The sequence below is a fragment of the Nicotiana tomentosiformis genome, chromosome 10, assembly GCF_000390325.3.
Source record: "Nicotiana tomentosiformis chromosome 10, ASM39032v3, whole genome shotgun sequence".
Lineage (NCBI taxonomy): Eukaryota > Viridiplantae > Streptophyta > Magnoliopsida > Solanales > Solanaceae > Nicotiana > Nicotiana tomentosiformis.
In genome coordinates, this window is record NC_090821.1 from 6,421,904 (window position 1) to 6,448,872 (window position 26,969).

Sequence of the window (26,969 nt, forward strand, 5' to 3'; positions counted from 1 at the left end):
CCAGTGACGTTGTAGGGGGTACAACTACCACAAAATCCATAAACCCCTCCTGAGCCCATGCTCGTCCACCAGCTGTAAAAGTCTGTTCATTCCCCATTGGCATCAACTGAAAGTCCGATAATATATTCCAAACTGGAAGTTACGCCGTATACCATAATGATAATCAAGCTTTTACACCCCCTCTTCATTCCAAGCAAACTCTTTTCTGTCATATTAACCCTTCCTTAGTGCAGTAGCCACCGTCCCAAATGGCATTTATGGACTTGGTCATTATCCACCATGATTCCCAAATTGCTCTAAACTTTTCTCAAGGCATGTGGTTATCCTATCACAGAATCCATATGCTACTCTGCCACTCTCACTTCGGTTAAACCATCTCCTTTAAGCAACTTCTCAACCTCTGCTTTTCATACTTGACCTGCTAGCTATTCAACCACCATGAGACACCTCCCACCATGTCCTTCCTCATCCTTCGCTACCTAAATATTGCCTCAAATCAAAATCCATCTCTGTAGCACCTGAACTAATAAATTGCTACCAACTCCAAGCCTCCTCGAAGATCATCTTTCCCGATCCATCAGCATTAGAAACATCAATTCGATTCTGAAACCTCTACACACCGCCATCTCTCACAATCGCTTCTTAGGCACTATTTTGTAACACCCCGGAAAATTACGAAGTACTTAAGCGCTATTAAGAAAGTTGACATGCTCTAATTATATTATTTTGTATGTAAACAAGAACTATTGTATGAATAATATTAATTCACCATGATAATATATGTATTTGTGCATTAAGAGTGGTTTATGGTCTAAGAAGAACCCCAAGGCTAAGTCAAGTTGAAAATTTTATGATGGGATAAAGTTTCAAGTGAGTTCGCACAAGATCCTATTTCAAATGCATGCTTCTACCAAACTATAACTACTTAGGAGATTATCTACCTATCAAATTAAAGTCCTTTGAGTCTAGTTTCCAACGCTTCACACCGTTCATCATTTTTACACTCCTACAAGAAGTTATGACCAAATTACCAAAGGCTGGCAGAATGCGATTTTGCGACCATTATGCGATCGCAGAAGTGGTTATGCAACCGCAAACTGGTCGCAGAATGGACCAGTACAACCCAGTTTTTGGCACCAATTTTGCAGTGCATTTTGTGACCCGCATAGCCATTCTGCAGTCCATTATGCGACCGCAGACCTGATTTCAGAAGGTTAAGTTTTCTATTTCCATAACCCGACCATTTTGATAAATAGGCTTTGGGGCTGATTTTGGGACAATCATCTAAGGGTTTTTAGAGAGAAGTGAGAGTGTTCTAGAGAGAGAAAGTAGATGAAGTATTTTTTTCATCAAGATCTTGCCCAAGCTTTGAAATCCAACAAAGAAATCTCACAAGATCTTCATCTAAGAGGTAAGATTCAAACCCCTAGTCTTCAATTTCGAGTTTGGGGTAAAAGATGGGTGATTGGGAGTATGATTCTTGGGTGTAAGAGTATTATTTATACATTCTTATACTAATAAGGTTTGTGGAAAGATTGTTGAGATCAAATAAGTAAAGATTGGGTTGTGGAGTGAAGGAAATCTTGTAGAAGAACCTTGTAGTTAAATTTGCATACCTAGTGTTTGATAAAATGCTCAAATGAGTTGAGACCATGAATATTTTCCTAATTATGGTTCAAATTTGTTATGTCTAAAAATAGATTGTGATAGCTAGAATTTTCGGAATATTGTAGTAATTTAAGGAAAGCTCAAAGGAAGGTATGTTGGCTAAACTTTCTCTCTTAGAATAGATATCCATAATGTTTCCGTAAGATCAAGTATGATTGGCTCAAGATTCCTAAATTCTATATTCCGGGTTATTCCCTATAAACTTGTTTATTTCGAATGAGCCTTATGTCGAAACATAGATGTTCAAAGTATGGTTTGCGTATTAAAATGTTGTGGCTTTGAGCCGTGTTTTAAATGAAAACTAGTATACCAATTGGGTGAGAAAAATTTGATATGTTTAAGACTCATAATTGCTCATATGTGTACCTAAAGTCTTGATTGGAAATATCTTATTATTGATAATCTATAAAGATGGTTGGAAGTAAAATAAGTGAATTGGGGATGTAGAGTGTGGCCAACAGGCCAAGAATTTAAGTTATGATTGTGGCTAGTAGTGCAAATGATTTGAGAGAATGCGATAAAGAATATGAAATGAGTCTCGACTCCACTGTTTTAAAAGTGATTTGGAAAATAGAATTTTTCTAAGAGCTTTTGTACTCAATTCATGCCCATTAGTGGCTGCTTTAACTAATGCTTTGCTTTATAAATATATCCAGTATGATTCAAGTTCTATATACTCATGTGTTGAAATTGTACATTGTCATTTCTGGGGAAGAGTGTTGCAAGAATAAATGGTGTATTGATTGTTTATGATTTTTCATGTGTGTTTCTATTGTTGGTTGGTATGCCTCATTCTTTGGGAAGAAACTATTTGTGTTTGAAGTTGGATTTAAAGTATATGATTTCTGAAATATTCTATATGTTAATATTTAATGGTGATCTTTGAAATAGAAAGAGGTGAAAATGTGGAATATCAAATACGGCCATTGTGCCAGGAATAAATAATCTTGTGAATGGCCAAATGAACCAAGGAAATATTATCGTTGTGAATGACTGGAAATACTAATGAGAATTTATACAATGTGAAAGATGTTGAGGTGAGTACAATTGTATTTATGCTATATCTGTGTGCAAATCAAATCAAAAATATTTTTGGGAGCATCATTAGCAAAACCGAGGAAGGGTGAGTCATAAGGCCCACACCTAAAACTACACATGTCGGTGTAGGGGTGGATTGTGATTATTTCCTTTATTTTGGGATGAAATTGAAATATTTGAGAAATTATGATATTATTCCCCTTAATTGGGATGAAACTAGTAACAACTGTGGATTGGAAAAGTCAACCCACACGGCATATGTGGGAAGGCGGTCTACCTAATCGGGTGGAGATCGGACGCCATGTTGCTCACATGGTGGTACTACTCTTGATAACAACTTTCTTTCGCATCACATGTCAAACCACATTGTTTGTGGGGAGATGGCCTAGCCGATCGGGCGTGATTGGACTCCGTGCTAACAAAGACGGTGGTATATCGGTACTAATAATCTCCTAACCAAAATTGTATATGAAGTTCGTATTTTAAAAATTATTATGTTTTAACTAGACATTTGGATATTGTTGATTGTGACTTGATATTTCTATGTGTTGCCTTTTCTTATATGGGCATTCTATTTTGAAAGAGAACTTTTAGCTATACATATTGGTGCTATTCGACAGTACTAATGTCCCTTTTGCTGGGGGCGCTGCATCTTTAATGGGTGCAGGTGGTTCTACAGCAGGCGGCATTGATCAGTGATAGCAGTACACTCTTTTCAGCTAATTTGATGAGCCCCACTTCATTTCGGGGTCATGTATCTTTTGTTTCTCATGTACTGTATTTTGAGGTATAGCTGGGGCCTTGTTGTCGGCATTTCCATATTACTCTTCTATTGTACTTAGAAGCTTCGTAGACAGGTTGTGGGTTGTGTTTGATGTTGGGAATTGAACTAGAAATGTTGGTATTTGGAAATCATGGTTTTCATTAATTCTATAAACTCGTAATATTTTGGAAAGTATGAATGAATTTGTTAATGGGAATGAAAAGGGGAGTTATTAATAAAATCTTTTCAGAGTTTGATTAATGGAGTACATCTCCTCTTTATTCATGGATGATTTTGGGTAGAAGGAAATCTAACAGGCTTGCTCGGCTGGGTTCTCTCGGTTGAGCGCCGGTCGCGCTCCCCGTGTTTGGGGTGTGACACTATTTCACAACACCCTGCCCCGAAGGCAAATCAAAGAAGACCATAACACCGGCGAACCTTAATACATTCAAACAAGGACGACGACACCACATCACAAATGAGAATTCCACCACGCTCAAAAAAATCAAGTCTCGTTACTCCATCAACTATAGCCTAAACATCCATAGTTCGATTGCCTTTCCTCCGCTGGAGTTAAATACCGAACCTCAAAACCATGCACTAAGAACCTCAAATCCTCCTTTCGAGTCATTCACTGCCTTGACACATAAACAAGCACCCTACCATTACACCAATATTGTGCGATAACAATGCATGAACATCATAATAATCTATGCATAGCCTTGAAACCAAAGGAAATACAGATGCTGGGCTGAAACGATAGTACATTCTTCTGCAAGGAGACGATAATAGCCTGCCAGAATATGCAGATAGAAACATCCTGCACCATGTCTGCAGTACCACTACAACTCCTCGATGCCCAATTGATAACAAGCGTTCCATGTCGCATAAGATTGAGTAGAAAGGAAATGAAGGCATAAGCTTCAATGGAATCAAATCGCACGAAGAGAAATCAAGAAGTGAAGTTCTCCTAATAACCCTAATGGCCTCTCGAAGTTAAGTACAGACATCTTTGTACCAATCCGCAAGACTATACTAGACTTGCTCATGACTCGTGAGACCCAAGTGAACCTAGAGCTCTGATACCAAGTTATCACAATCCAAAATCCACTATAGGTCATAATGGCGCCTAACGCCGCCGTCAGGAAAGCCAACGGTGATTGATCAATTTAATTACTCATTTTATTATTTTCAAAATCATAAATTTTAATAAGGAAGGAAATTTACACTTTTAAATTCACGGGAACGTACAAAAATTGTACCTTATAAGAGAAATGAAAGGCGATGATAATATATAGAACCATAAGCATCAACTAGTATATCCCAAAACTCGGTGTCTAAAGTGCATGAGCATTTACTAGGGAGTACAACAATAATAATACAACATCTGTCTGGAATGTAAATAAGACAGAATAAAGTAAATGTACGGTGAGGACTATGTGGGCTACGATGCGTAGCCTGAAATGCAGCTCACCATAAAGTCTCCTCAGCAGTTGCGCCTACGCGCCAAGATGACCACCAAATGAACATGCCGAATCCTACACATTTAGTGCAGAAGTGCAACATGAGTACGTAAATCAACGTGTACCTAGTAAGTATCTAGCTTAATCCCGGAGAAGTAGTAATGAGGGGTCGACATCGACACTTACTAGTGGTCTAATAAATTAATATGATAAATTATAAACAGATAAGAAGCACAACAGTAGTAGTGAGGTAAATTTGTACCTAACACAATCTCCAAAAATTTCTTTAAACGATATCAATTTCTCATCTTGTATTCTATCTCAACAGCTTAGAAAATACCTAGTGCCTACACAGGAAGAAGTCAACTCTTTCCAAAGCAAGGGGAATTGCTCTAATCACTTATGTAATTTTTTTATGTAATAACCCTCCTTTTGAATGCCTAGGTTGTAACCTTTATAGCGATAGCGCGTCAAAAGTTCTTTTGATCAGAAAAAGGGGAAGAAAGACCGGCCACATAAAGACAAAACAGACAAGAAAAGTGCCAGACTCCATATGAAAAGACAGAAACTGACAATTTGTAAAGTCAAGATCAGCGGGAACATCCGCTCAATCAAATAAATAAGAAATACCATATAAAATGCAAGGCATCAGTAGAAGGAAAAATCTCGTGAATATTCGGACTGTTAGCAATATAACGCACGATTACGCCAAAGTCGTATGGCCAGATTTTAGAAAAAATATGATACTGCTGGGGCGATCGGTCGATCCCTTCATAACGTGTACAGTGTCGAGGGTCGAGCGGCACGAACTATAGATGTGTCTATTATATTGCCGAGGCAAATGGTCCGCTGCCATAAAAGTGTGGTACATAATCATGCCGAGGCGTTCGGCCCGCTCTACAAGAAAGGAAAGGAATTATCGAATTACGATACACGAGCTTACAGTACAGTATATGAACACAATGTGAGTATAACCTTTACCGTTTCTCAAATAACTTGCCAGTAACTCATGGTAATAAAGCTCGGCCTAATATATATTTACATATTTCTAAATCAAGTTCAATTATAATTTCAATTAATTAAGCCAGCATAATGAATTCAAATATTTTAAATATTACATGGTAAAGTCCTAAGTCTACCCCGACATAAATATGTTTTAGCTACGTACGGACTCTCATCACCTCGTGCGTATGTAGCACCCACAACTAATAGCACATAATAATTACATCGCCTATGGGTAGTTTCCCCCTCACAAAGTTAGACAGGAGACTTACCTCGCTCCGAAGTTCCATAACCAGCTCCAACGCCTCTCTAACACCTCAAACCAATGCTCATCGATCCAAAACTAGTCAAACAAGGTGCAATTTAATCAAAATATACTCCAATACGCATAATTTAACAATTTGTAATCATTCTCAACTCCGCTCGAAAAGTCAACAAAGTCAACCCTCGGGCTCACGTGCCCAGATTCCAAAACTTTTTGAAGATAAACTTTACCCATAACGCCACGAACTCAAATATATAATTTATCCTAAATTCCATGTCCAATTTCGTGGTAAAATTCCAAACATACCAAATTCTAGGTTTTCTTCAAAATCTCTCAATTTCCACCAATTTCCATGTTCCAATCCATGTATAATTCATGTATTTAACTCACAATGAGAAGAAATTTCTTACCCCATAATAGATGATGAAAATGGCACTCCAAAGTCGGCTCCCATGGAAGAAATAAAGTGAAAATGAGCCAAACCCCCGATTTTTAAAAGAACACTGCCAGTCCGACCTTTTTCACGAACGCGGCAAGTCCATCGCGTTTGCGGAGCACTACCAGCTTAAGTTCCAAAACTGACCTTCACGAACGCGTGCCAAATCTCGCGAATGCGATGCTTTACAAAGCGAACCTTCGCGAACGCGGTGCACCTTCCGCGAACGCGAAGGCTAAAATCTCCCAGGCCTAGTTTCCCCTTTCGCGAACGCGATGCCCCAATTGCGAATGTGTTGCTGTGCTCCTCGAACTTTCGTGAACGTGTGCCCTCGGTCGCGAACACGAAGCACAAAAATCCAGCAGCCAAAATCTCTCTTCGCGAACGCGGTTACACCTACGTGTTCGCGATGAACGACACCAGAACCAGCAACAGCAGCAGCAAAATATGAAGAAATGATCCGAAACCACCCTGGAACTCACCCGAGGCCCCGGGAACCCCGTCCAGTCACACCAACCAGCCCCAAGGATAACACGAACCATCTCGAGGCCTCAAATCAGACCAAACAACATAAAAACTACGAATCGACGATTGAAACCTTCCTTTCAACTTTCAACATTCAAACTTCGCCGAACGCGTCCAAATCATACTTAAACATTCTGGAATGATGCCAAACTTTACGCACAAGTCTCAAATTACGATACGAACCTATTCCAAGGCTCATAACTCCAAACGGATATCGATAAAATCAAAATCCACTTCAAACCAAACTTATGAAATTCTAAAACTTTCAAAATGCCAACTTTCCATAATAGGCGCCGAAATGCTCCCGGACATACGCCCAAGTCCGAAATTATCATACGAACCTATTGGAACCTTCAAATCCCGATTTTGAGGTCGTTTACTCAAAAATTAACATTTCCAACTTAAAGCTTCCGAATTTAGAATTTTCTTTCTAAATCAACTCCGAACTTCCCGAAATTCAATTCTGACCACACGTACAAGTCATAATACCTGAAGTGAAGCTACTCAAGGCCTCAAACTTCTGAACAACGCGCTAGAACTCGAAATGACTAGTCGGATCGTTACACAATTTTTGCTATTGTATTAATGAATAGATTAGCGCAAATACATCGAATACATTATCATAACAACTGAAAAGGTAGCTATAGGAAGTAAATATGTATATGGTAGCTATAGGAAGTTAATAGCCACTAAACAATAGTGATTTCTAAAAATTTCTTTGGAAAAATCTATGAAATAATTAAGAGACTTTTGGGGTGGAGAAAAACTCTAAGGGTGTGTTTGGTATGAAGGAAAATATTTTCCTGAAAAATGAGTGGTTTTATCACTTATTTTTTCATGTTTGGTTGGTGAGTGAAAAGCTTTTCCGGAAAATATTTTCTAGTGTTTGTTTAGAGAGTAGAAAATATTTTTTAGAAAAATAATTTTTTATGCTACTTTTCTTATCCCCTCCCCCCTCTAAGTCCCCATGTTTCATGTGCTCCCCCTTCCTCCCCCCCCCCTCCCCCTCTCCAAACCCTAAATATTCAACGTTTTCAGAACTCTATTTTCTTTAAGAATTTAATTATTCTTTTAAAAATTCACACAAACCCAAAATAGACTAATGTGTTACTTTACTTTTTCACTCAAAAACAACATTGAAGTTTGTGTTGCATAACTAAAAAGAAAATACTCTTTTTTTGGAGAAAAAGAAAATACGCTTTCTACAAAATGAAAAAAAGTATTCATTTTGTTAAAATGAAAGAAAATACTTTTTCTACATCATGAAAAGAAAATACTCATTTTGTTGAAATAAAAAAATATATATATTACTACATTATTTTGTTGAAACGAAAGAAAATAATTTTTCTACATCATAAAAGAAAGTTTTTTTTTTGTTGAAATGAAAGAAAATATTTTTTTACATCATGAGAAGAAAATACATTTTGTTGAAATGAAAGAAAATACTTTTTACTACATTATTTTGTTGAAATGAAAGAAAATACATTTTCTACATCATAAAATGAAAGTGTTTTTTTTGTTGAGATGAAAGACGAGACTTTTTACTACATCATTTTGTTGAAATGAAAGAAAATATGTTTTCTACATCATAAAAATAAAATATTTTTTTTGTTGAAACGAAAGACGATACTTTTACTACATTATTTTGTTGAAATGAAAGAAAATATTTTTTCTACGTCATAAAAAGAAAGTACTCTATCTACAACAGGAAAAGAAAATAGTCTTAATAATATTTCTATTTAGGGTGGGGATAGGATAGGATTGGGGAGGGTTGGGTGGGTGGGTTAGGGGTGGGGTAGGATAGGTGTGGGGGGCTGGTGGGGATGGAGAATAGGGTGAGGAAGGTCAAAGAAGTGTTTTGGAAAATATTTTCTCTTTTTTTTTATAGGGAAAACATTTTCCTCCAATTGGAGGAAAATGAGTTTATGAGAAAAATGTTTTCCAAAACATTTAAGCCAACCAAACATGGAAAAATTAAAAAATATTTTCCTTCGTACAAAATACACCCTAAATGTTAGATATGATTCAAATTTATTTTTTATTGTTAAATATTATAGAATAAAAAATGTAAAAGGACTTATTTCCAATTATACGTGGAAGAAAAAAGATTCCAATTATATTGCAATTTGAAAATTTTGATACTGCATTTTGTTCAGTATTTTTGTCGTATATACACACTTACCTGACCAAAAGATCAGCTCGAGGCAAGTACAGGAATTATGTGCAAAGAAAGAATATTGAATCTATTAATGTTGATTCTTGAATTCATCATAATATTGACTAAAACATATGTTCTTCTTGCAGCTATATATCCTAATTTGTCCAAATAATATATACGCAAAATAGGCCTAAAGTCGAAGTGTAAGACCAGCTAGCAATTTACAGTTGAAACCTTGTTTTTTTTTTTTTCAAAAGAAACTAGTTATATTAAGATAAAGAGTGTGTAGTACAAGGAGCTAGAGTTGAAACCTTGTTACACACTTGTCAAGATTTTCTTTACTTTTCCTTCATGTTATTTCATTTTATTATATATTTTTGTTTAAAATTAATGAATTAATTATTTTTAAAGTTGGTCTCACCAATATTTTATATGGGACTTCCTTTGGACTCGATTCAATGTATGGCATTCTTTATTTTTGTTTGGGCAACCAATGTAAGGTATTCTATCAATTCTTGAAATATCCTTAATAGGCTATACATTCATCTTTAAGATATCACTTCCATGCAACCCAAAACATTTTTTATTTGGGATTTTTTCGTTCTTATACACTATTTGAAACCTTATTACGAAAAATGTTCATGTTTTTGAATTTACCCAACCTGAACACGGTTTTGCTACAAAATATATACATTTGTTTAAACTAGAATCCTTTTTGTGATAGTCTTCCTTATTTAGACGCGAGATTTTGGGATCGCATAGAGATTTTACTGACTCAATCATCGCACCAATTATGAAGGCAGCATATTTATAGAATCCTTCTATTACGCAAATTTTAACTGGTTATCATCGCAACATAATCAAGGCAACATATCTGTAGTATCCTTCTATTCTTTCGTTTTCTCTGGTTTCCTCTGGTTTTCCATAAACAAAGTTTTTGAACAAAATAATTGTAAACAATTAGCTACAATTGAATTGAATTTTGCGACATAATGTCAAAATTAGCGATTATGCTTCAGCTCAATGATCGGTGGGATAGCGTTGGGAGATACAAAAACTTTGATATTGACGGAATTGTAGTCAATGACGATTCAAATTATAGTAAATTAAATTCCGCAATTGCAGAGCATCTAATGATCGATACCTCCGCAAAAATCATCGAAATCAAATACATTGTCAATGAACGTTGTCCTCCAATTGAAATTCGGAGCGATATGGGAGTTCAACTGTATATGGAGACGAAAAACAAAAACTAAAACTTAGGAATGTATCCGTTGTATATAACAGTGCGTGATTTCGATTTGGAATGCAGTATGCCGAATGCGAGCACAGTTGCAGGTTTACTCTATTTTTTCAGTGCTGATGTTTTTTTCAATTTCAAGTATTTTATAATTTTACTACAAACTATCTATAATCTTACTACATAACAAATGTAGTTCAATTGTTATGTCTCTACAAGCATTCTGTCAAATAATGAACACATGAATATATAGAGGTCTGAATTGTTATACTTTTAATTGAGTGCAGGTTCTTCTGATTATCGTAATACTAACGTGGTACAATTGTAAAGCAATTGCAACACAATTGGAGAAGTATCAGGAACAGTGAAGTTGATTGATATGCAAACGTCTCCGACAATTGTGGAATATGAAGGCATCATCATAACAGAACATACGCCAAATGTAATTGAAGTAGGCCAAGTTAACCAAGACAAGCAAATAATTGTCAGTACAATGAAGTACTATTCTGTCATGAATAAGTTTCAATTTAGAGTGAAAAGGTCTAGTGCAAGAAGATAGGAATATTTTATTTGTAAAATTCATATTGTGTATAAGTTGTAGTTTTTTTGTATATAAATTATATACAAATTGTTTAAGATAAGTTTTTGTGCATAAATAGCTTCGTATTTTGTAGCTACAATTTGCATAATATTTTTTAAATTATTTTTATTATGTAACTAATGCCTCGTATGTGTTGGGAATAATTGTACGTGGCACTTCAAGTCTACCAGCATAAATGAATCAGCATTGTTCAAGGTTCGAAAATTCAACAGGTTGCATATATGCTCTTTGATGGACAACATAACGCAAACCTACTACCATGCTAGTTGGCAGCATGGTGATGCGAAAATATACGAATCCTAAGATAATATACATACCAAAAGACATACAAACTGATATGTTGTCGGATCATGGTGTGAACTTAACATACATGCAAACTTGGAGAGCAAGGTAAAAGGCTTTGGAATTTTTGAGAGGTCATCTTGTTGATTCCTACAGTCGCTTGCCGAGTTATTTGTATATTCATGAGAAGACTTACCTGGGGTCCGTAGTGAAATTGCAGAAGACTGAAGATGACTGTTTCTTGTATGCATTTATTGTACTTAGTACTTCCATCAAAGGTTGGGAGCATTGTAGGTCAGTTGTAATAGTTTATGGCACCTTCTTGAAATCGGCATATAGGGGAATCATGCTAATAACTAGCACAATGGATGCAACAGGTAATGTAGATTAATAGTAAAAATATTGTTATAAAGTTATTTTTGAGACTATATTTTTTATATTCTCAAGTTTTATTATAGAAATTGAATTTTTTTTTTTGCCACATGTGTGATAGGTAGCATATTACCACTAGCATACGCCGTTGTTGATTCAGAATATGACGCATCATGGAGGTGTTTTTTTAGCAATTCAAACATGCATATGGTAAAAAACCAAATATGTGTGTTGTTTCGGACCGGAATGAGAGTATCTTGAAGGCAACATCTATTGTTTATACCGACATACCACATTATGCTTGCATGTGGCATATTTGGAAAAATGTAAGGTCAAAGTTCAAGAAGGGTTATCTAAAGATAAGCGAATTGTACTTTGCCACGGCAAGATCATATACGCTTGATGAATTTAATGAAAGAATGTCAAAGATTGAAGAGATCGACACACGTGTTAAAACATACCTATACGATATTGGCAATCACAAATGGTCTCGGGTACATGCTAAGGTGAACAGAACGTGGACGATGACATCAAATATTGCAGAGTCATTGAATACGGTAACCAAAGATGCAAGAGAGTTGCATGTAGTAGAACTATTAGAGTACATGAGGATTCTTCTTGAACATTGGACTAATGAAAAGTTATTGAATGCAAAGGGTACGTTAACATACCTTGAAAAAAAATATAACAAAGAATTGGAGGACAACAGGACATTATCGCAGAAGATGAGAGTAAGTTATAGCCAATAACATCAGATCATTGATTCCATCAAACTAAATATATATTGTTAATTGTAAAAAATTTATTGTATAATTATAGTTATTTTATTTTGTATCTATTGCTGACAACTTGTTGTGTGTTTGTAATAAAATTGCAGGTGAGGGCTTCAATAGATTACACCCATAATGTGATAGATAGTGTGAAGCGCTTTATTGTTTGCCTTCAAAATAATAGATGTAGTTGTGGACAATTCCAGCTTGATTAGCTTCCTTTTGCACATACTTTGGCGGCTTTGAGGCACAGGAACGAGTCTTATGAAAACTATTGTTCTCCTTATTACACAAGGGAGAGCCTTCTACAGATTTATGAAATACCAGTAGACCCGCTGCCTGACGAAAGCAAATGGAATATGCCACAACATATAGTTGAAGAAGTTGTAAAGCCACCTACCGGGAAAAGGCAGTCAGGGAGACCTCAAAAACAAAGATACAAACCATATGATTAAGTAAATGCAAAAAAGTACAAGGTTTCATGTGGCAACTACGGAGTAGAAGGGTATAACAAAAGATCTTGTAGGAATGCTCCCAAAAGGAAATAAAAATTAATGCAGTTTAAAGTTTTTTTTACTGAGTATTGTTGATGATAATCTATCCTTTAAGATATATGAAGTTGTATTTGTTCTGTTCTAGAGAATTATAGTTGTGGTTTAAATGTGTTGCTTATTCGAATAAAAATTGTCTCATATAATGAATGTTTGCTAAATAGATTTCAACTCTTAATACAATTGGTTTGTAGTTGTTTTGTTCAAATACTGGGTTTATTTATTACTTTCAGCCTTTCCTAATAACATTGCTAAATTGAATAGATTATGTATTTTTGTATAGTAGTTGAAGAAATAATTGTAGTTATGCTGTAAAGAAATTATATAGTACCAATATCGAGATCAAGTACTAACAACTTTCAACCAAAAAAAGGCACAGATATTTTCTATTCTATGTAGTAGAATTCTGGATAAAATAACAAAACAAAAGGTAAAACAACTTTAGCACAAATCTGCTACAAATAAATTGTAGCTGACTCCTTCTTAATAAAGAATTTGTCTACAACTTTACTACAATCCAGCTACATCTAAACACTTTAACTACAATTTTTCTACTGAAAATGACAACTAATTCTTCTTTTTTGGGACTTGTGTTCTCTTGTTCGCAGTTGGTGCACCTTTTCTTCTTACTAATCTTCTAGTCACCTCACTTTCACTAATTGCACCAATCTCTTGCCTTTTTCTAGCATAATCCCAAAGGAGCGCTCCACAGCGTCGACGGTGTTGATCAATATCAGAAAGGTCTTCCTTTGAAATCGATAACTCTCCAATGCTGACATATTTTGCAAATGCCGCCACGTATACATCACAGTCACTGCAAAAAATAATAGGAAAAAAGTTTTAGCATTCAATGTAAAATACAATTAGTTAAATAGAATGAAAGCAGCACATACAGTGATTCTTCTTTATGTTGGGGGTATCTCACCGACCAACCATTGAATGTCAAGAAGGTCAGTAACACCTTTTTCAATGTATGCTTTTATATTCTTGTAGTTGATGCTTAGACGTTTTCCATAGAAGCCGGTGCATGACAAGTAGAGGGGAATCATAATAGCAAATTTGTCGACAACAGATTCAACAAAGTTTGTGATTTCGTGAAGAGACCATAGAATCATAAACATCTAGAACTCTATCGGTGATGTCAAACACAGTCAACAACTAATAAAATTTCTTCACAATGTTTATTGGCATAATCACAAAATCAGCTTTGTCCCATGCAATATTTGCAAGTAATCGGTACCCCAATATGTATTCTTCTACGACGTCCTGAGATTTGACAATAGGAAGTTTCTTATTGGCAGGAGCATTAATGTACCTCTCATAAATTTGTTCAATTCTAGTCTTGAACATATAATCAGTGGTTGTAAACCGTATTTTATTTACAAGACCATACTTTCCTCTCTTCCTCAAATAATATAAAATAACATCAATGTGCTACAAAAAAACAGATTTCATTATTTCTCAACGCTTCATACAATTTAACTACAATTGTCAAACAAAAAATCTACATATTTCTAAAATAACAGAATACTACAGTGAATCATTAAATTCTGCCAGGGTATATGTGTACCGTATTGTTGAGTACTTGCCCAGGATGTGACAAAGTATAAAACCAGTCCTTTTATCAATTTTTCCCACTTCAAGATCAAACCACAGGTTGAGTTGGTTATCTTTTAAAGTATAAGGCGTCTTTCTCCTATTTAGAGACATAGCAAGTACAATTATTATGTAGTTTCAGTTTGAAATTCATAAATTTTATGCACTCTATAATATGAAAAAACTGTATAATCTAACCTCTTTGAAACTCTTATTGAATTCTTCCAACAAGTCATGATTAACATCATCGCCAATAACCCCAGTAAATGGATGCTTGATGTTGAAAATTGTAGGAGGTCCAGCAGATATGCTTCCCCTAGAACTGAAATAAGGGAGAAAGGGGGTCTGGCATACTTTCTAGGAATCCATGTTCTTCCTTGATGCACATGGGTTGTTTCATCTTCTTTTACTTCTCTGAACTTAACAATCTGTGAGAAGTTCTCTGGAAGCTCGAAATCATCAAGTGTTACTGCTCTTTTTTCAGATCTGGAGTAATTATCCGAATCACCTACATTGATGTAGTCGGTTGATTCACCTACAATATTTAAAACAAAAGAACAACATTGTATGTTTGTTGCATTAGTTCTTTTGGGAAAACTAAAACTTATATGAAAGCTGTTATTTTTTTCCTATAATTATATTATAACATATAATACCAGTAAAATCTTCATTTCAATCTTCTCCTTGTTGTATATTATTTGCTTGTTGAATGGGAGATTGCAAAGGCATAGTCTCTTTCTCCTCATTTAAATGCTCTCATTGTATGCCAAGTTTTGCATCCTGTTTTGGAAAGTCCACATACATTATTTCCTTCTCTGTTACAATAAATGTGTACAATTTAATAAAATTATAGATCATTTATAATAAACAGAAAATACACTATAGTTAAATTGTAGTTAATTTATTTTGGAGAGTCTACATGCATTGTTTCCTTCTCTGTTACAATAAATGTGTACAATTTAATAAAATTATAGATCATTTGTAATAAACAGAAAATACATTGTATATAAATTGTAGTTTAAGTATAGTTAATTTGTTTAAATGTTGCCTTGTAGCTCAGATGTAATATGTATTGTGCAATATGTAGATAAAATGTACTAAATCATACATGCAGTTTCTTCCTCCAATGCACCTTGAAATTGGGAAGATAAGTCAATACCTATAGGAACATTCTCCTCATTTTGAATGTCAGACATGTGCCATGTATCTAAGAGAACAATTGGAAATATAATGTCGATTATTTGTTGATAATTTAAGCTATATGTAGATATAATGTAGATTAGTTGTCATCAAATTGTGTTATAATTATTAAAATACATGTTTTACTGTTGCTGGCCAACAATGGTTTAGCACTATTTTCCGGATTCAGTTATTTGTTCTTTTATTTGTAATGCTCATCATTTTTCGTAGAACTATCAGTAAACTGCATTGGAAATTTGTTAGGCTATGTACTTTGTGAATGTTGTTATAAGCATAAACATGGTAAAATTTGTTGTCCAAAATGAATATATTTTGAATGAAATCTTAGCATCAATTGCATGTAACACAGACTTGATGGAATCATTGAGTAGCAATCGAATACTACCTAATTCTTGAAAAACCTAAAGAACAAAAAATTGTTATAATGTATCTGACAATTAGAGGCTTATATATATGAAGAAGACTAAAAATCAAGAATTAGGTATACCTCTTTCTTGAAGGTTCCAAGGTCTGAACCGACCTACTTATTAAAATAGACAGAGTTAAAGAAATAATTTGCATAACATAAATTAAAGAAACCAGCTAGGATTATCTTAATAGGCTACCTATCAACATCTTTTCTTAATTTTTTTAATTGTTTCACAATATCTTTCTTGTTATCTATTCCCATTGCCTGCTTATGTCCAGATGGAGATGGAGATGGAGATGGAGATAGAGCATATGTCGGATGCTCGACCTTTGTTTCAGCTTCTTCAAAGATGTATTGAACTTTGTCTAGCAAATTTATTCTTGAAAGCTCTTCTGGGGCTTCAAGCATGTTGGTGAACTGAGTGGGAAACAAATGTGAGGGACCTAGTCATAATATGTATAAAATATGTAGATAATTAGTATTAAATTGTATGTCCAAAAGTGAAAAATATTTACCTTGATCCATGATGGTTTGATCATTCTATCTTCCAATACAGATATCCATATCTTGTCCTTACTAGTTGTCCAGTTAAGTATGCGGGGGATCGAATTACCAACCATAGTAGCTATATCAGTGTTAACTGTAGAGCAATACTCATACAACCATATTTGCATAGCGAGTGCAAAACCTCGAATGATATAAAAATGCACATAATGGTTGAGCTTGTGCCTAACGAACTGAAGCAATTGTGTATAAGATTCGATACCCCATGCGAAATTCGCATACTGCCCCGAGTCCACCAAGTAGAACCTAAAATAGTCTATCAAACCATTATCTTTCTTTGAAGGACAGATGAAGAATTGTATCAGATAGAGAATACACAACTTGACTGTATCCTCATCAGCTCAACCAACAATAACACATGTTGTAACACACACACACACACACACACACACATATATATATATATATATATATATATATATATATATGTATGTATGTATAGTCATAAGACTGAGAACAAGTTTTGTAACTTAAAAAAAATTAAAATTGTAACTACTAAAATTTTACCTTCTCCAATGACTGTTGGGGTATAGTTTTAGGTGATTTTTGAACCTTTTTTCTTTTTTTGAAGGTTTGACAGTAGGAGAAACTTTGATTTTTTTTTTCAAGTTTCGGGATAACTTCTTCGAAGAAGAAATCATCATCACGAGCAATTTATTTGCGCTTCCGCTTTACTGATTTAGCAGATGTCGAAGCTTCACCAGCATCCCTGTCATGCTTGAGTTTTGTTCGAGCTTCTGCCCTAGCTTCACGAGGGGGAAAGCTTGGACTTTGTCTCTTGTTTTGCATGTGCTGATTTCACTACTTTTTTGGGTGAATCCTGTGAGAAAACTCCCAAATCAAAAGTAGGAATATCACCAACATAAGTTTTCTTAGGGCTATTCTTCGGGACTCCTTTCTTCTTAGAGAATTCTTCGGGACCTAGTCATAATATGTATAAAATATGTAGATAATTTGTATTAAATTGTATGTCCAAAAGTGAAAAATATTTACCTTGATCCATGATGGTTTGATCATTCTATCTTCCAATGCAGATATCCATATCTTGTCCTTACTAGTTGTCCAGTTAAGCTGCTACTATTTTCGTAGGATTTAGAGAGAGAATTCAGAAAGATTGAGAGAGATTATAAAAAAAATTTGAAGAAAAATGGAAGAGAGCGTTAATGGAAGGAGAGAGTACAGAATCATGGGGGTATGGAGAGAGAAACGGGGGTGAGTGGGATGTGTACGTTAGAGAGATTATAAGAGTTGATTGATTCTCATTAAATTTCTAAAATGTATATAATTGGTAAATTGTATATGCCTATATAATTAAATTGAAACTTGAATAGGGAGGGTAATAAAGTTTCAAATAGTATATAGAAAAATAAAAATTCCTTTTTTTTTCATTTAAATTCTTCTTTAAGCTCTTAAGTAAAACTTAGTATTGCTTTCTACTCCAAAAGTTAGTGACAAAAAATATAGTCACGTACTTATAATTATGCTAAGATATTTCTTAACCAAATTTTGGATACTTCTTGATTTGAACTTACTTCGACTATTATACTTCTTATGTCCCAATTTATGTTACGCAATTTTCGTTTTAGTTTGTCCTAAAAAGAATATTATCTTTTTATATTTAAAAATAATTTAACTTATAATTTTTTTATTTTATCGTTAATACGATTATTTTATCGTCGTCACACAAAATGTCTATGACTTATTTTAAATCATAAAGTTAAAAAAATATTCATTTCTTTTTTGAATTTCCCGCTTGATCAAACAATGTTACATAAAATGGGAAGGAAAAAGTATTCTATATCCACATTTTTTACATCTTATTTTTGTTTTAAAATATTTTAAAAATAACAGATTTTGTAAGACTACTTACATTCGTAGGTAATGATGAGTCGTTGTCTTGCAACTTGCCTTTAAAAAACTGTTTGTGACTTGTGAAACTCATAATATATCTGGTTTAGTGTGCAAGTTGTCTAGCTTTAGGATTTCTTTAATACTAATAGACCCTTATAATTAAACAAAATATCTTAATTTTAGCTGTTAGAATTGACAATTAGACGTTGGCACAGTACTGACATGTAATTAACTGTGGCGGCTCGTTAAGTTGATGTTTTTGGAGAGGTCATTCGACTCTTGGCTTTTATTGGAGGCCAATTTTTATACTGTTATCTTTATACTTTCCTACGATAATTTAATGCACTTTTCATCTTTTCTTACTCTTTTGTCAAACTGCAGAGCAAGTGGATCTTCTATTTTGTACCTAAGTGCCATTCTTGTTGACCGTAAGGCTTTACTGTTTTAAGTGGGCGTCTGGACATAAGAATTGTAATCTTTCGAAAAAAATGAATTTTTTTTAAGTTAAAATAATATTTAAAAATTAGAATTATGTTTGAATATAAATACAATTTGGAGCTATTTTTGAATTTCTGTGAGTGGTTTGAGGTGAAACTTTTGAATTTTTTTTTTTGAAGTTTTTCAAATTTCCGAAAAAATCTGAAATTCAACTTCAAGTGAAATTTGAAATTTTTAATGCCAAATAATGATTCCGAAAAAACTTTAGTTGAAATTTATGCATAACTCTATGTTTAAGGGGTGTGCTTAAAAGTTTTGGGTTGACGATAATAACTGAAGTTAGATTGCAAAATTAGATTCGGATTCACGTCATTGTTATAGCAAAAGATATTATCAACAAAAGAAGAAAAAAAAAAGATTCTTAAATATCGATACATTCTTATACCTTTACAACTTATTTGGATGGTTGTTATATGTTGTATTGTATTGTATTATTACTTTAAATATGATATTTGTTTTAATTGTTACTTAAATTTTATTGTATTGTATTGTATCGTTAAATCTGTCATTATGTAAAGACGAAAACTGTCACTTTATGAAACGACCGATTTGATTTGATCGCATCGTTTTATTTTTTTCTCTTATCTTGCCATTTTTTTATTATTAAATAATCTTATTTTTTTATTTATCCTACTTTTTATATAATAATATTTTCGTACTTTACTTTTCCTTTATAATATTGCAAGTTTTGGTGCATGGATTCATGAAACAGCGACAAATAATAAAATATATCCAACATAGTATACATCAAAACGATATAGTACAATTCAATATAATACTATACAATATATTATGAAACGATACATAACAACCATTTAACCAAGTTGTTAAGCAATTAAAATTAAATATTTCTATCTAAAAGGAATGACAGTTGTGAAATTTTGATCAGAAAATAAAAATAGTAAAATTTTATACTTAGATCTCTCTTGAACACCACCATTGGACGCCATAGACTAACGAGTACTTGCCAATTGCCAATTACTATCGTTTTCAGTTTTCCACAGTATATTTGACTTTTCATACTTGCCACTTATGAAATTTTCTATTAACGTTTCAATATAATTTTTTTTATCGTATAGGCCAACTTTTTTCCCCTGGTCCCACAGACAGCTTTTGTTCGACGTATTTTATGATTACTGTGCTTCCAGGTTCCGACACCACGGCTCCCGCCAAGCAGAAAAACTGTGGGCGCCGTTCCTTAGTCAATACTCCCCGTCTGATTTTTTTTATGCGTCTCTTAAAAAATACTACATTTGATTCAATTTATGCGAACATATTTGATTGGGCACGAAATTTAAGAAAAAATAAAAAAATCTAGAATTTATGATCCTAAACAAGTCAAAAAGGGGTCCAGAGAATTTGTATAGTTATAAAAATTTCTCATTAAGGGTAGAATTATAAGTTTAAGGTAAATTATTTTCAAATTTAGAAATGGGTCATTCTTTTTGGAACGAACTAAAAAAGAAATAAGTTCACATAAACTGAAACAGAGGGAGTATTAATTAGAAAAAAAGATTGGATTATTCTACTCTTATTTATGTCTTAAGATATAATCTCTCTTCATTGAATATTTATTCTATTTATGTGTTATCTCTATCTTCAAGAACAATTATTTACTAAGGGTAAAAAATAAAAAAAATAATTAATTTTGTCTTGAACTTCTAAAATGACAAATAATTTAAAACAACTATTTTTAGTAACCATGACTATTTATATGAAACGGAGGGAGTAAGTTGTTACTAACTATATACTCCCTCCATTCACTTTTACTTGTCCAGTGTTCTAAAAATGGATTTTCACTTTTACTTGTCACTTTTAGTATATCAAGGAAAACGATTTCCTTTTTCCTGTTATACTCACAACATTAAGTACTCATTTCAAATTATTTTCTCAAAACCATTAAAAATATGCATCAATTAATATGGGTATCATGGTAAATTATACACTTCATTTATTATTCCTTAAGGGGCGTGAAAAGTCAAAACGTGACAAGTAAAAGTGAACACGGGGAGTAATTGTATTTTAAGTTATTTGTTTTTAGAAATTTCTCAGGGAAACCCGCAGTCGCTACCCTTGGATGGGCACTGGGTAACCTGATCACTGTGCAATAGCTCTCAAACTATACCAGAGATGTAAAACGCACTAACCCGGTACGACGAGCTCTGACTAAGGAGGTTGCTGGTCAGGGGAATCGATATATAGTGAAAATACTATTTCATCTGTTTTAAAAAGATTGCCTTAATTGATTTGACACAAATTTTAATAAAGAATGGAAAACTTTTAAGATATATAGTCTTAAATAAGTCATAGCATTTGTGTGACTGTAAAACTTTTGAAACTTGTGTGACTTGTAAATATTTCCTATTAAGGAAATATTGAATTATGCCAAATTTTTTTAGCACTAACAAGAAAATAGTGCCAATATTTTTTAAACAGAGAGAGTAAGTTATTTTCTTATATAAGTATCAATTCACTGAAATAATTACATGGATTTGTGAATCATACTCCATCCGTTCCAATTTATGTGAACCTATTTGACGGGGAACGGAGTTTAAGAAAAAATGAAGACTTTTGGAATTTGTGGTCCTAAACAAGTCAAAAGGGGATCCAGAGTATTTGTGTGGTTATAAAAGCTCCTCGTTAAGAGTAGAATTGGAAGTTTATGCTAAATTATTTTTAAATTTAGAAAAGGGTCATTCTTTTTGGAACAGACCAAAAATGAAACATGTTAACGTAAATTGGAACGGAGGGAGTAAGTGAGATTAGTAATTTAAAAATAAAATAAGATACACGCTTTATTTTTCTCTTTGTTTTCTTATATGGTATTATTTCCTTATCAGTTCATCTCGTAACGAATACCACCTTTTCATATTTAAAAATAATTAAATTAAATTTTTTTTATTTTACATCTAATAACATATTTTTTATAGTCAAAAAAATATCATAAAATATATAAAATAACAAGTTTAAAAATATTTTCTTTCTTACACAGCATGCTGAGTCAAACTCTGTCATAAAAATTGCAACAATAAGGAGTATAACAAATTAAATTAGGGCACGTTATATATTTGTCTAGTCGAATCAAAAATAATTACAATCATCTAATTAAATATAATATAATATATATATATATATATATATATATATATATATAAAATTATAATATACAAAAAATAAGCGGCTATACTATATAGCTTTTGCATTAAAAAAATATTGATAATGAAAAGAGTAATTTATATTATTATGAGGTTAAATCAAAAGGGCACACGTCTCTTTCCTTGACCCATGGATGGCCCAAAAGGGTACTCCTTACCCAAAAAGAAAAAGCCCATAACGCACCTTTGACCTTTCTAGTAGATCCCACAATTTTATTTTAAATTTAACGGTAATAGGGACATCCTAGTCATTTACATTTTTAACAATAACGACCCTTTGGAACTTCCAAGAGTCCACCAAAAATAGTTCACGTCTACAAAAATGATTTCACTTCTCCATTATTATATCATCTCCACCGCCTTAGCTGCCACGATCATCAATCAAGAAATTAATCAGTTTACATCCCAATTCCAAATCACTTGTTATTACTTAGTTTCTTGTTAAATCTGTCAAAAATGGCATCTTTTTCTGTTAAATTTTCAGCAACTTCATTGCCAAATCCTAACAGATTTTCCAGGACTGCTAAGCTTCATGCAACACCGCCGCAGACGGTGGCAGTACCACCATCTGGGGAGGCGGAGATAGCTTCCGAGAGGCTAGAGCCTAGAGTAGAGGAAAAAGATGGGTATTGGGTACTCAAGGAAAAATTCAGACAAGGGATAAATCCAGCTGAAAAGGCCAAGATTGAGAAAGAACCAATGAAATTATTTATGGAAAATGGTATTGAAGATCTTGCTAAGATCTCACTTGAAGAGATCGAAGGGTCTAAGCTTACTAAAGATGATATTGATGTTAGGCTCAAGTGGCTTGGCCTTTTCCATAGGAGAAAGCATCATTGTAAGTTCTAAATAAATATCTTGTTTTTAATACTCTGGACTTACTAATTTGTTTGGCATCTTTGGCTTTTTAGTGTTGATTTGACTAATTTTTTAAGCTAAATCAGACTAGATTAGTCATTTTTTACATTATAAATTAGATATTCTCTGAAAACTATGCAAAAAGTACTACTCCCTCTTGTTCACCTTAGAACTTGATTTTGCATTCCCTTTAAAATTAAAAAAAAATGAATTATGAAGTATGTATTTTACAATTTACCAATGATAATGATAGCATTTCCAAAAGTATTGGGAATATATTTTTAGTAATTTGGACAAGTAAAAGGGAACATAGGGCATATTATAACATTTCTATAGCTATAAGAGGGCATATTATAACATTTCTATTGCTATAAGAGCGTGCTGTTAAAGGTGAATTTTTAAGTTTAAAGTTACAGCGAATTCAAGTATAAAGTATTTTTTAGGTACACTAAAAAGGAAAGAGTGTGATGTAAAATGGAACAGATGGAGGGTAAGTCAAGCTAAAAGCAAGATTCATTTTTCTGTTAATTTTAATATGATATTCTTCATCTAATATGCTGATCATATTTATAAAATGTTATTGGATTGTGATGATCAGATGGCCGATTCATGATGCGATTGAAGCTTCCAAATGGGGTAACAACGAGTGCCCAAACTCGATACTTAGCCAGTGTGATAAGGAAATATGGAAAAGATGGATGTGGTGATGTGACTACAAGGCAAAATTGGCAGATTCGCGGGGTTGTACTACCTGATGTACCCGAGATTCTAAAGGGACTGGATGAAGTTGGCTTGACCAGTCTGCAAAGTGGCATGGACAACGTTCGAAATCCGGTGGGAAATCCTCTGGCGGGGATTGATCCACATGAAATTGTAGACACAAGGCCTTACACTAATTTGCTCTCCCAATATGTTACTGCCAATTTTCGTGGCAATCCGGCTGTTACTAACTTGTAAGTCTTGCATAAAAATATTCCCATTTAGCTGTTTTCTCCTTAATGCTTGAGCCAAGATTCATATCATTTGATTGATCTTACATTAAACTTACCTTTTTATTTTTTTTGGGTGATATTATATATTGCTTTTAACTTGGCATATTAGATAAACTACATTTTTATACCCTTGTAATTATTATTGAGAAAACGAAACTTAATTTGTGTGTCCTGTCCGCCTTTTTGTTGATCATGGATAAAGGAGGGCTTATCCTAGGGATTATTTGAGGGAGAAAATTAAAGCATCTGTTAATGAGATTTTTGTTGCAGGCCAAGGAAGTGGAATGTATGTGTAATAGGGTCACATGATCTTTATGAGCATCCCCATATCAATGATCTTGCCTATATGCCGGCATCAAAAGATGGACGATTTGGATTCAACCTGCTTGTGGGTGGATTCTTCAGTCCGAAGCGATGTGCAGAGGCAGTTCCTCTAGATGCATGGGTTCCAGCTGATGACGTGGTCCCTGTTTGCAAAGCAATATTAGAAGCTTATAGAGATCTTGGTACCAGAGGGAACAGGCAAAAAACAAGAATGATGTGGTTAGTTGATGAACTGGTGAGTGATACCCTCATTATGTTTATCTGTTGCATGTTTTATTCTGTCTTTTGTCTTGTAAATATATATAGACCTCAACTAGAGTTTGTAAGTTCAGAGCATACATCGTGCTGATTGAGAATCATAATTCCACCCGACAAAAAATTGAGCTGCATATTGGTATATTGGTTTGAGTAGGGTTTCATTCACGAGTCTTATTCATGTAATGATGGAATGTTAGTAGCTCATTTAGGTAGAGGCGGACGTAGAGTGGTGGTAACGAGTTCATCTGAACCCAGTAGCCAGAGCGTAAATTTAGGTATAAAAATACACTAATAGTAATATTGCAAGAAAATTAGTATATGAACCATAACTTTTAACATACATTGGGCTCAATGTTAAGAAATTTAAATATTGAACCCATAGAACTTATATCCTGGATCCGCCTCTGCATCTAAGTGGATATGTACCACTCCCTTTACTAGGCAGAACCAAATTCTTCGCTAGCTGATAACTGGTCTCATTGTATTTCCTCTTTAATGTCAATCAATACAGGGCGTTGAAGGATTCAGGGCAGAGGTCGTAAAGAGAATGCCTCAACAAAAGCTAGATAGAGAATCAACAGAGGACTTGGTTCAAAAACAATGGGAAAGGAGAGAATACCTTGGCGTACATCCGCAGAAACAGGAAGGATACAGCTTTGTTGGCCTTCACATTCCGGTAGGTCGTGTCCAAGCAGATGACATGGACGAGCTAGCTCGTTTAGCGGATAACTATGGTTCAGGAGAGCTCCGGTTGACTGTTGAACAGAACATCATTATTCCCAACGTTGAGAACTCAAAGATCGAGTCATTGCTCAATGAGCCTCTCTTAAAGAACAGATTTTCGACCAATCCACCTATTCTCATGAAAAATCTGGTGGCTTGTACTGGTAACCAATTTTGCGGGCAAGCCATAATTGAGACTAAAGCGCGTTCCATGAAGATAACTGAGGAGGTACAACGACTAGTTTCTGTGACAAAGCCGGTGAGGATGCATTGGACTGGTTGCCCGAATTCATGTGGACAAGTTCAAGTCGCGGATATTGGATTTATGGGATGCTTGACAAGAAAAGAAGGGAAAACTGTAGAAGGTGCTGATGTTTATTTGGGAGGCAGAATAGGGAGTGACTCACATTTGGGAGATGTTTATAAGAAATCAGTACCTTGTGAGGATTTGGTGCCAATAATTGTGGACTTACTAGTTAACAACTTTGGTGCTGTTCCAAGAGAAAGAGAAGAAGCAGAAGATTAATCTCAAGATTTCATAACAGCTCGTGGATTCGCGCAGCTTAATTGGACATTAATGGAATTTGCTCACCATATCAAGTTATCTCTAAGGTTATTTCTAAGGTACAGAAGTGGTGACACTGATCCTGAAAACCAAGGTTTTCTTTATTGAAATTTAGTTGAATAATCAGTATATGCGCTGTTATTAACATGCTCATGTTGTGATATAGCACGACAGAAATATTTGTACTTGTTTCAGAATAATCATATGGTGTATACTTTTGGAAGAACTGATTCAAACCAAAAGGCTTTTGAACCATCTTTTCAGTTTGATGTTCATACATACCAATTAATCATATTGTTAATTATATTCCTAATCATATTGTTATATTCTAATAATTCATTCAGTTTGATGTCTGAGCAGAATGTAATTCTGATTCCCATGGCCTGGCCAATATCCAATATAGCAGTGTTAAGAGAAACTTTGAATCTCGATAGCTGAATACAATTATTGATTAATGTGTAGTTTGGAAGTGTTGTTGTAATGGGCATATTTATTTTGCAAGTATTATTTATTATTTCAACTTCGGATTAAAATATTATTATCTATTAATAATTATTTTACAATTTGGTCAATTATATCAACTTTAACTTGAAATAGATAATTTCAAATTAAAAGAATTGAATTGAGAAGTATTTCATTGAAATAATAGTTCTTACTTCAACTTCAGGTGTTCTTTTATCAACTTCAACCAAATATGAACATTGTCGACCTCATGACTTAAAATTTATATAAAGGTCATTTTACCCACTTACTCTTAATACTAAACTAAAATATCAAAGTATACATCAAATTTATTAACAACAAAAAAATACTTTATTAAACATACGCATTTTTTTTCCAGC

The 26,969-nt window shown here is 33.9% G+C and overlaps 1 protein-coding gene across 1 annotated transcript; it reads left to right on the forward strand.

The window, feature by feature from the left end:
* Positions 1–22,737: 22,737 nt before the first annotated feature.
* Positions 22,738–26,382, forward strand: LOC104118806 (ferredoxin--nitrite reductase, chloroplastic-like). The gene is made up of 4 exons (XM_009630167.4): positions 22,738–23,245; positions 23,864–24,218; positions 24,528–24,816; positions 25,351–26,382. Exons 1-4 carry the CDS (start codon positions 22,864–22,866, stop codon positions 26,086–26,088), a joined length of 1,764 nt encoding a protein of 587 aa, XP_009628462.1. The 5' UTR covers positions 22,738–22,863; the 3' UTR covers positions 26,089–26,382.
* The last annotated feature ends 587 nt before the right edge of the window (positions 26,383–26,969 follow it).

What these genes read in the sequence shown, in the direction of transcription:
- LOC104118806 (XM_009630167.4), top strand. Translation starts at nt 22,864, where the DNA reads ATGGCATCTTTTTCTGTTAAATTTTCAGCAACTTCATTGCCAAATCCT. An exon ending in CCATAGGAGAAAGCATCATT is followed by an intron (nt 23,246 to 23,863) that starts GTAAGTTCTAAA and finishes TGTGATGATCAG; the next exon opens with ATGGCCGATTCATGATGCGA. An exon ending in AATCCGGCTGTTACTAACTT is followed by an intron (nt 24,219 to 24,527) that starts GTAAGTCTTGCA and finishes TTTTTGTTGCAG; the next exon opens with GCCAAGGAAGTGGAATGTAT.